The 11,076-nt window shown below is 47.3% G+C and overlaps 1 protein-coding gene across 1 annotated transcript; it reads left to right on the top strand.

Annotated features, from left to right (window-relative positions):
* The first annotated feature begins 1,919 nt into the window (after nucleotides 1–1,919).
* On the top strand, nucleotides 1,920–6,350 carry LOC131287814 (5-oxoprolinase). Its single transcript, XM_058316898.1, has 2 exons — nucleotides 1,920–2,276; nucleotides 2,697–6,350. Exons 1-2 carry the CDS (start codon nucleotides 1,920–1,922, stop codon nucleotides 6,348–6,350), a joined length of 4,011 nt encoding a protein of 1,336 aa, XP_058172881.1.
* The last annotated feature ends 4,726 nt before the right edge of the window (nucleotides 6,351–11,076 follow it).

The raw sequence follows: 11,076 nt of genomic DNA, 5'->3' as shown, positions 1-11,076 counted from the left end.
CAAATACACATGGGAAGGATATATCGTTTAAAAATTGTAATCAGCATAGCTAACAAATCAAAGGGTAGTTCTAATATCGCAGCCAAGTAGAACAAGAAAGCAAAAACAAAACTAGGTTTTGACGCAAAAATCAACACAAGCAGCTAGAAACGATTTCCTTCTTAGCTCCCAATGGTACGCCCCTCGCTGCTGTGCATGCTGCTATCCAAATAGTAAAAGAAAAAAAAACACACACAGTAGATAAAAAGCAAATAATAGACGTACTGTAAGCAGTCTATAACATTTAGCAAACAACCCCGATCACGTGGCAAAACACAAGATTATTACACAGGAGTGTGAGTAGAGAAAAGTTTTTTACGTTTTTTTCATCTTCCTTTTTTAAACATATAATTTCACCTACAAGACAAGAACTAAGTAAAACGATAAGGAACTGTCACACGAAATATACATCCAGCTCGCGCGCACGCAGAGATTCCCGTCTCTGGAGGACCGGAGATGAGCAATCACTTTCGGGGGAAATACCGGTTGCCACCGATTCCACCCAGCATGGCATCAACAACTAGTTGACAAACTAATAGCATTATAAACAATTGTATCGTACCGCAAACAAACAAAAAAAACAAATACGTGAAATACACAAACAGCAAAACTACAAAATAACAGTTTGGTACGGTTTATCGCAGTTTTAGTTTTTTACTGAAAGAAATTAGGTTAAAAAATGCCACAATTTAAAACAAAAACCATAAACCAAAATTGTTCTCAAAGTACAATTGCAGAATAGATATGGAAAGGGTTCTGGAGAACCAAATTTAAATTTAAAACTTCTGGAGTTAGGCTCAAGATTTTCACCTCACGTCATCTTCATCTCACGGCTCATCTCACTCGCCGCATTCCATCGTCGCAGTGAGCCTTCATCTTGCAGCAACAGCTGAGATGAACGTTGCGCATGCGCTGGTGTTGGTGAACATCCCGGCCGGCTGTTTAGGGTAATATGGTGGTCAAACGTACGCTTACAAATTATCACAAATTGCTTCGTTTCGTTTTACAATTGCTGCATTTCTTTTCTAATTTCTTTATTTTTGTTGGATGATACACGTAATGTTCTATTTTAGGAAAAAAAATGGGAAATTCCGTTGTGGTTCCCATGGCTACCTAGAGGTTTAACCTCTTGAGTCCGTGCAAATGCGATTAAACTAAAAACACCAGTCCGAAATGGATCCAGATCAATTCTTCAAATTACTTTCCCCTTAAAAGTTGTAATTTTTCCTTCATTTGGAAATGCGTAATAATCTGAAGAAAACATTGTACTGGGGTTGTCCATAGGACCCCCATGCTTCCTTAGATTGTTTTTGTTTACATAATTTCACACGGAACGGTGCGCCGGATGGCCTGTCACAGATTGCGAGACGAACTGATATCACGACGATACGCGGGTGGCGTGCGGATTGTCGGACGCAGATTTTTCCTTCTCCCGGTCGGCAGTGTCTTTATCCAGTAGTGGCCGCACAGTCATCTTGCTATCGTGGTTCCAGCCAGACGGATTGCACGGACGGACACAACGGCAGCTTCGCTTCTCCTGAGTGTTTCGCTTTTTTGCCCTTCGGTTCTTCTGTGTGTCAGCGTTCGACCTGTCCAGGGCGCTTGTCTTATCTGCTGGTGCTTGATGGTGGCGTCGTAACCGAGTGTGCCTGAGGTTGACTTTGTCCGCATCTCATCGCCTTATCAAACGGCAGAAGTGTTGTGGATGTGCTTAGTTTTCATTTGCTGACGGGTGGCTTAACGGAACGTCGGATATTTGTGGACCGCCGTAGCTACTACATCTTCTTCTCGACGTTCTTGTGCCAAAACTAGCCCGAGTCGGAGCCAAAAGTCAACGCGTTTGCCAAGAGATAGAAAGTGACCAAAAAGTATACGTATAAATGGCCAGCGGAAAGTACAACTTTGCCATCGATCGCGGGGGCACCTTCACCGACGTACTGTGCATCACGCCGGACGGGACGGTGCGCACGCTGAAGCTGTTGTCGGAGGATCCGGCCAACTATCCGGACGCCCCGACCGAAGGTATCAGACGTATACTGCAGCAGGAGACGGGCCGAGCGCTTACACCGGATGGGCTCATAGACACGGGACTTATCGGATGGGTCCGGATGGGGACGACGGTGGCCACCAATGCGCTGCTGGAACGGGCCGGCGACCCGGTGGCGCTCGTCGTGAATCGCGGTTTCAGGGATCTGCTGCAGATCGGTAACCAGGCGCGGCCAAACATCTTTCAGCTGGTAAGCAATTTACTCTGATTTTTATTGGTGTTAGAATCGTAGCATGCGAGCAAACTATGCGAAATGTAAGTGAAATAAACGATCAAGTAGGCTTGGTTAGAGGTTAAATCAGATCCGTTACAGCAACACACACAGATAAGCAGGAATAAAACAAAGATAGGACATTTTATAGATCGCGTAAGGCGTTATACGTATGGCCTCTGTAGAAAACATAAATATGTAAAGCTTTGTAGAAAATTTAAAAGAAAGAACAACAGTCTCGGTAGGGATTCATCTTAATGTTGTAATTCAATTTCATTTCTGGTCTCAAACAAGGGTACAGCAATACAGCTTGCTGAGATTCATTACTACAATCGGACAGGACAGTATCGGATACGAAAACTTCTAACTGAATTTTTCCATTTATTTGTTTCCCTTTAGAATATTAAAAAACCAACCAACCTTTACCGGGAGGTAATCGAGATCGATGCGCGTCTTGTTCCGGGTCAGGAAGGCATTTGTCAGCTAGGAGAGGGCATTACCGGCGGTTGGAGACGCCTAACGGGGGCTTCGGATGCGACGTACCTCGAAATGATCCCACTGGACGAGGTGGACCTGCGAGCCAAACTGACCCAAGTGCTCGCGTCCGGAACCCGTTCACTGGCGATCGTTTTAGCACACAGTTATGCCTGCCCGGAGCATGAGCTCCGTGTGGGAAGTATTGCGCGCGAGATGGGCTTCCAACACGTGACGCTATCGCACGAGGCCATGCCAATGTGTCGGCTGGTGGCACGCGGGTTCACTGCTTGCGCCGAAGCATACCTAACGCCGCACGTCGAGCGTTATCTGGACGGATTCCGGGCCGGATTCCGCGATCAACTGCGTGGCGCGGAGGTGCTGTTTATGCAGAGTGATGGTGGTTTGACGCGCATGGAAAACTTTCGGGGAGCACGCGCCATCTTGAGTGGACCGGCGGGAGGAGTCGTCGGGTACGCGGTGACTGGAGTTCGCGATGCAGCTGGGGAGGATGAGCAGGACGCGCTGGTGGAGACACCACCGTTGATAGGGTTTGATATGGGCGGTACCTCGACGGATGTGTCCCGGTACGCCGGTTCATACGAGCACGTGATCGAGAGCACGACGGCAGGTGTTACCATTCAGGCTCCACAGCTCGATATCAACACGGTTGCGGCTGGCGGTGGATCACGTTTGTTCTTCCGCAGCGGACTGTTCGTCGTGGGACCGGAATCGGCCGGTGCGCATCCCGGGCCGGCCTGTTACCGCAAGGGGGGTCCACTGACGGTGACGGATGCGAACCTTATCCTCGGTCGGTTACTTCCGGAGTACTTCCCGGCCATTTTCGGACCGGACGAAAACGAACACCTTGACTATAATGCATCGCGGTCTGCCTTTGAGGCACTTCGGGAGGAAATCAACGAACATCTGGCAACGGATGAGGCCGGAACGGGTCCGCTCACACTCGACGAGGTTGCCATGGGCTTCGTGCGAGTTGCCAACGAGGCAATGTGTCGGCCCATTCGCGCGTTGACTCAAGCACGAGGCTACGACACTGCCCGCCATGTGCTGGCGTGCTTTGGAGGTGCTGGAGGTCAACACGCGTGCGCCATCGCTAGACAACTCGGAATGCGCCGGGTCGTGATTCACAAGTACGCCGGCATCCTATCCGCCTACGGTATGGCGCTGGCGGATGTGGTCCATGAGGCACAGGAACCTTGCGGGCTGGAGCTATGTCCGGAAAATCGTGCCGCGTTAAAGGAACGTCTGCATGCCCTTTCCGCTCGCTGTGTGGAGCAACTGGAAAGCCAAGGGTTCGCACTGGCCAACGATGGGATCACGCTGGAGCCGTACCTTCACTTGCGCTACGAGGGAACCGACTGCGCGCTCATGTGCACTCCGGATCGGGTGGTGGAAAACGCGGACCATACCGTGTACGGTTTCGGTGACTTTGGGCGCACGTTCCGCGAGCGTTACCGGAGCGAGTTTGGGTTCGTTCTGGAGGGTCGTCGCATCCTTGTCGAGGACATTCGCGTCCGGGGCTGCGGACGAGCGACTCTGTTCGATGAACCGGACATCCCGGCAGCGACTGGTCCGATCTACGCGGAGAAAACGACCGTGGCTTACTTCGAAGGCGTTGGGCGGCAGGTAACGCCGGTGTATGACTGTGCCAAGCTGCGGTACGGTCACACGATCGATGGACCGGCCATCGTAATCGATCGCCTCTCGACGATCGTGATCGAACCTGGCTCGCAGGCCAACGTTACCCGTCGCGGGGATCTGGTGATCGAAGTTGATGCCCTTGTGGACGAATCGGCCGGCGGTGGCCGAAAGATCGTTGACGAGCGGCTCGATGCCGTGCAGTTGAGCATCTTCAATCACCGGTTCATGAGCATCGCCGAGCAGATGGGACGCGTGCTGCAGCGGACGGCCATCTCGACCAACATCAAAGAACGGCTCGACTTTTCCTGCGCCCTGTTCGGACCGGACGGTGGGCTGGTCAGCAATGCCCCACACATCCCAGTCCATCTGGGTGCCATGCAGGAAACGGTTCAATACCAGCTGCGGGTGCGCGGAGGTACACTCAAGCCGGGCGATGTCCTCCTCTCGAATCATCCGCAAGCCGGTGGCTCGCATCTTCCCGATCTGACCGTAATCACGCCGGTGTTTGCCGGCACGGACGACCAGCGGCCGGTCTTCTTTGTGGCCTCACGCGGACATCACGCGGACATCGGTGGCATTACACCCGGCTCGATGCCACCACACTCGACATCGCTCGATCAGGAAGGGGCCGCCTTCAAGTCGTTCCTGCTCGTCGATGGAGGTGTTTTCCAGGAGGCCGCGATCGTGCAGAGACTCACGAGTCCTTCGCCGACCTCTGGAGCTCCAGGGACGCGCAACCTCTCGGATAATCTATCGGACCTTCGAGCGCAAATTGCCGCGAACCAGAAGGGCATCCAGTTGGTGTCGGAGTTGATCAACGCGTACGGCCTGTCGGTGGTGCAGGCGTACATGGGCCATATGCAGGCGAACGCGGAGCTTGCCGTGCGCGATATGCTGAAGGCGATCGCCCGGGAAACGCTGTCCCGAACGGGTCGCACGGTGCTTGAGGCCGAGGAGCACATGGATGATGGAACTCCGATTCGACTAATCGTGCAGATCGATGCGGATCGTGGATCGGCGGTTTGCGACTTCACTGGCACCGGGTCCGAGGTGGCCGGCAACTGTAATGCCCCCCGGGCCATCACCCTGTCGGCGTTGATCTACTGTCTGCGGTGCATGGTAGGCCATGATGTGCCACTGAATCAAGGTTGTCTAGCCCCGATCGAGGTTCGCGTCCCACCGGGATCTATTCTTGACCCGTCCGAGGGAGCTGCAGTCGTCGGGGGAAACGTGCTGACGTCACAGCGTGTCGTGGACACCGTGTTTGCCGCTTTCGGTACATGTGCGGCATCGCAGGGATGCATGAACAACGTCACGATCGGGGACGAGGGTTGGGGATATTACGAAACCGTGGCCGGTGGAAGTGGAGCCGGTCCGGGATGGCACGGAACGGGAGGTGTGCACACGCATATGACCAACACACGCATCACGGACCCCGAAATCTTGGAGCTGCGCTATCCGATCATCTTACGCCGGTTCACTTTGCGTGATGATGCAAGTGGAGGCCGTGGAAGGTGGCGCGGAGGGGACGGTGTCCATCGGGAGCTTCTCTTCCGTAAGCCCCTGATGCTGTCGGTGCTCACGGAGCGACGTACGCTACGCCCTTACGGGATGGCAGGTGGAGGTCCGGGAAAAGCTGGTCTCAATCTGCTCCTGCGTGTTGGTGATTCAACTGGCTCGACGCGTCCGGTGAACATCGGTGCCAAAGCGGCCATCCAAGTTCGTGCCGGCGATGTGTTCTCGATGAAAACTCCCGGCGGAGGTGGTTACGGTGCACCGGAGGACGAGGAGGAACCGGTTCGGGGCGTTGTAACATTGGCCACCGACGGCTATAATCATCCGCTCGCTCCGTCCTCGAAGGCGTTCATTGAGCGCGGCAGCGTGTACGAGTACCGGATGGCTCAGGAATCGGTCTGATGGCACGAGGTTGGGTTTAACTTTAATTTTTACCTCGTCCTGATCGTTGTCCTGCTGATCATCGTGATCGTAATGTTTAAATAGCCACCGGAGAGGCGGGTGACTCCGGGCCAGAGGTTCGGTTTCACTTTGTCCCTCGATGGAGATGGGGAGAAGTTAGGAGAAACGTAAGGCAACGAAGCACAAACATCACGAGTGTTCACTCAAGTTGAAATTAAAATCAAATTCTAACAAATCAAACCACTTCCTCTCTCTCGCTCCCTCTCTGAGCAAATGGTTCTTCCATAATATTTCTTCTCTACCTTACCTTTCTACATTACATAGATCGAAGGTTAGGGCATAGGGTTTTCTTCTCTCCCTTTTAACATAACGGGTAGCTTTAAAATGTAGGAAGTTTTACCGGAAAGTGTTTGCAGGTATCGTAGTACGGGTAGCGTAATTCTCTAGGGGCCACTTATTAGGACATTAAGACAACGATGGGGAGAGTTCTAAACTTCGTAGAGTTAGTTTGAAACTTTGATACGTAACCAATTTTTGCCTTCCCTTACAATGTAGCCAAATTCAATAAAGTATTCAAACGTAAATCATATATCGAACACAATTGGGTGAGCTATTTCCAGAACAATGATGACAATGACAAACAGGATGCGCAACAGTCGAAATAAGATGAATTTGGTAGATTTTTTAATTATTTTTTTTTTGTAGATTTTTAAAGGGAGCATATTATCTTAGCAAACTCTACTTACCTTACGGTCGCGAAAGACATGACATTTCATTTAATTCAATGAAATCGCACACTTTTCTGTAGGACATGATCTTTTTTTTCGAATTTTCTATTTTATTTTTCGTTCCTTCTCGGTGCTGCTCACAGCTGGTTGTTACACGCTTATTGTGTTTTATTTTTTCACATATAAGGACATTTTTACACTGTGCAAAGAAGTTACGTGCTCTTTGCCTCCTCGATGGACTGGACGAAACACGGTGGCATAAATGTATTACTCACACGTCAAAGTGACCACTGAAGATGAGTTTGTGAAATGGGACGTACAAAATGCCACACATACACTTTTTCCAAATTCACTGATTTCTTTTGGCTAATCGAAACGAACAAAATATGGAGCACAATTAACGCAGTCAATGAATCACCGCCATTTTGTTTTGATTTATTCAACTCCTACGCTGATTCCGACAGTATTTCGGTGGCCATGCGCCGCAAAAACAAATGAAGAAAAAATCTATTTCATCGACAGAACAGTGGACTAAATGTTCGGTTTTGAAACATGCTTTTCTTTCGCAAAATATTTAATCACCGGTTTACTTTAAATAGTGCAACCCGTTGTCCAGTTTAGTGCGCTTTTCATGTTATCTACGTAATAAAACCAGTGAAGTGCGCACGATTTGGATTTATTCACATTCATGGCTTACTTTTCACCATCTCACTCGCAACTTACAGTAACGCACGACCTCTTTCAATGGGATCAGTTTGTTTTCATTTTCTTACTAGCTTTCTCTTACCTATCTAAGATGTTAGGTTTTATTTCAGCTTCATTTCATTCGACTCAGCAGAATACAGCGGTTGCCCGAGAAATGTACGCCACATTTTTTTTACACAATCATTGATGGCGCTTTTTAACAATCTACCATCCAATGTTCTGCGACCTATTGTTCTTCGCGACACCTTTCAACGGTCATTGGCAAATTATGTATATACACATACACACCCACACGAAACCGGTCGTTAGCAACCTTCCTCCGAGACGTCCCGAATCAAACTGAATTGGTGATCTAGATTGCGCACGATTTGGATTTATTCACATTCACCATTCACCTGTTTGTTTCATTCTTTTTCTTCGTTGAGTGGATTTTCCTTTGGTTCGTTTTCGATCATGAAAGCGAGATGCGAAATTTCCTGTACAATCCACTCCACGGTGCCATGTCCTTAGGTTAGTTTCAATTTAATACAATTTTAAATGAAAAAGGATCAATAGTACGGGGCAGTTGGTCTCTTATGCTGATGCGACTTAAAAAAAAACAATATGACCATGTTTATTACAACGATTTGCCCCTCGTCTGTCCCCTATACTTCTGGTTTGTTTTAATTCATTGTTTTTATCACAATTTTATTTACCTCCTGCTGTCGTCATCCTAACCGGTACGATTTTGCTGGTTTGTTAAAGTTTCGCAACAACTGTTCCCTTCCATATCTCATGGCCGAACGGTTATTTCGATGAGCGAGAGTGTCAACAGCCTACAATATGTTAAACTGAAAACACTGATAAAGGAATCGCCTTCGCTTTTTTGCTCTTAGCCGGTAAAGTGTGAACCGCCATTGCCGGTCGCCAAGGTGACACCAGTGCTGACTCCGATGGGACCATTGGACCCGTTGCTGCTGCTGCTACTTCCGTTGCTGTTTCCATTCATGTTTTCTGCCACCGGTGTTGAAGGTTTGTTGTCATCTGCAAGAAAGGAAGTGATCAATGTTTGCCTGGGTAGCAGAAGGTTGAGGAAAAAACAGTCAGCAAAGGATCATCCGAAGCATGTCCCGGGAAACGCCGCAATTGGTAGAGTATGGTGATGAAAGGTCAGGTTTCCATGAAGTGGGCAAGAGTTTTGTGAAATAATTTTGTACGAAGAATAATGAAATAGAAATTTCGGGTGTTTAGAACGAAATTAGAAATAGTGGGTGTTAAGTCATAAATCGAACAAAACATTGAAAACAGTACAAAATAAAACTGAAAAAATATCAAGGGAAGAAAACATTCCAATTTTCGGTAAGCAATTAAACTAGTAAACACAAAATTGAAAATGAACACAAAACAATTGTTGGTACGCGTTTTGATTATTGTTTCAGTTTCTTTGCTTTTTTTTATCTGTCGTCAGTTTTTACATCATCACCTAATAAACATTTCCTACTGATAGTACTCGAGTACTATTCCTGCTGCACTGCAAACGCTCTATCTGGGCTCCTGTTCACTACATTCTCGCAATTCTCCTACCAACGTTCTACAACTCATATGCTCCGCAACACATTGTACGCCATTTACTTCCTTATATTTCCTTACTTTGTTGCACTGGTTGTTTCCCTTTCCTAGTCACACACGTTTTGTATGGTTACGATTTATTAGGTTTTGTTTGGATATTTTTTCTGAAACTTATCTTTTCCTTTCTTGTTTGCTTTCTTCGTCAGAAGATAGGATCTAAAGCGGTATCGTGGTGTCCTAGGCACTACACCATATAGAGATAGAACTAAACTTTGTCTCCTATACTAAGTTAAGGATAATAATAAGCATACGGGGGGGGTGGTGCAATTAATTATATTGTTTTGCTGGTAATAATTATAAAAATAATCTTTACCTCATCTCCGACTGCTTTCGATTGGAGTTTTGGAAAACAAACCAAAAGAAGAAAAAATGCTCTTACCACCTAACTAAAGGGATCCAAACACTATTACATTAAAGCAGACAGAGTTTGCATCCGTTTCTGAGTGTTCAAAATCGAATAGAAGAGGAAAGTTATGAAATTATGCAGCATCTTACTTATCTACTCGCTTTAGTATCCCTTTCACGACGGTATGTGTGGTTTGTTGCCTAACGTCGATAATGCACAATCTTAAGTGTAAAATAAAACGCAATGATAAGAAGCCAAAGAGAATAAAAAAATAAAACTAAAGTAAGAATCTGTCCAGTGTATGGGGGATAGAAGAGATGTGTTTAAAACTAACATGTAAAATTATACAATGGAACCAATCGATTGCTTCTTACGCACTAAATTATAGTCCCGAGGGCGAAGGTCACCCGAATTCCGTTTTCGGTGCTTCCACACCGTGTTTGGTCAAGCGTCGCTTCAGCATTGATGGAATTTTCGGAACCATACCAAAAAGTCGATGCCCCTCTCTCTCGATTCTCGTGAACAAAAGCGAGACTTTACGCTAATGGGATGTTTTTTCTCTCTCTTCTACAAAACGAGCATATTAGAAAACAACGTCACAAGGACGAGCAAACTGCAGCAGAAGATTGGGGGTGTGTTGTGTGCGTGCTTTTGCAAATGTTGGTCTGAACTGTTCAGAGCATATCCGAAGGTGACGGCTATATTGTTTACTCTTATTCTGTATATACAACGAAAGTCTTACACTAAACGCTTTTGGGAATTTAATCCCAACCTCCCCAAAAACAACCAGAGGTTGTGTGTGCGCATGTAGTTACATATCCTTTCCAACCCCTTGTTTTTTTTTGTTTGCCAATTCCACACTTTCAATGTTTTTTTTAAGTCGTTTGCCGTGAAAATCTAAATCGTATCATTTTCACCAATTGTCACCTTCGCGCCGTACCGTACACACAGCATCGTTTTCCTTTTGTCCGATCTGAGATCTTGTGGAAGAATAGATGTGGTTGTGCTTGTGCGCTCGCTATGCTGCTATAGAGGAGCATATTCGTATTTACATTTTTATTGTTCGTCAAAAAGTACTCCGAGGAGAGGAACAGCAAGATTATCATGTGTGTAGAGCTTTAACATTTTTGTTTCAAATGCTTTGCCTCGTTCTAGGCGAGAGCGATCTCAAGGATATACAAATCCATCATCGCACGCCCTCTCTGTCTCTCTCTCTCTCTTAGAGTGTATGGAACACAGTGAGGCCCATCGTCCAGGAATAAAGAAGTATCTCAACGAGTCAAATAAATATTCCTAAACCTTTTCCATATACCACATGTAGCCTTTCGTGAGAACCGTC

The sequence above is a fragment of the Anopheles ziemanni genome, chromosome 3, assembly GCF_943734765.1.
Source record: "Anopheles ziemanni chromosome 3, idAnoZiCoDA_A2_x.2, whole genome shotgun sequence".
Taxonomy (NCBI): domain Eukaryota; kingdom Metazoa; phylum Arthropoda; class Insecta; order Diptera; family Culicidae; genus Anopheles; species Anopheles ziemanni.
The sequence above is the reverse complement of the archived record's forward strand: the minus strand, read 5'-3'. Positions and strand labels throughout refer to the sequence as shown.

Excerpts from the sequence above, each read along its gene's own strand:
- LOC131287814 (XM_058316898.1), top strand. The coding sequence starts at position 1,920 with ATGGCCAGCGGAAAGTACAACTTTGCCATCGATCGCGGGGGCACCTTC. Across the intron at positions 2,277-2,696 it reads GGCCAAACATCTTTCAGCTG|AATATTAAAAAACCAACCAA; the intron begins GTAAGCAATTTA and ends GTTTCCCTTTAG.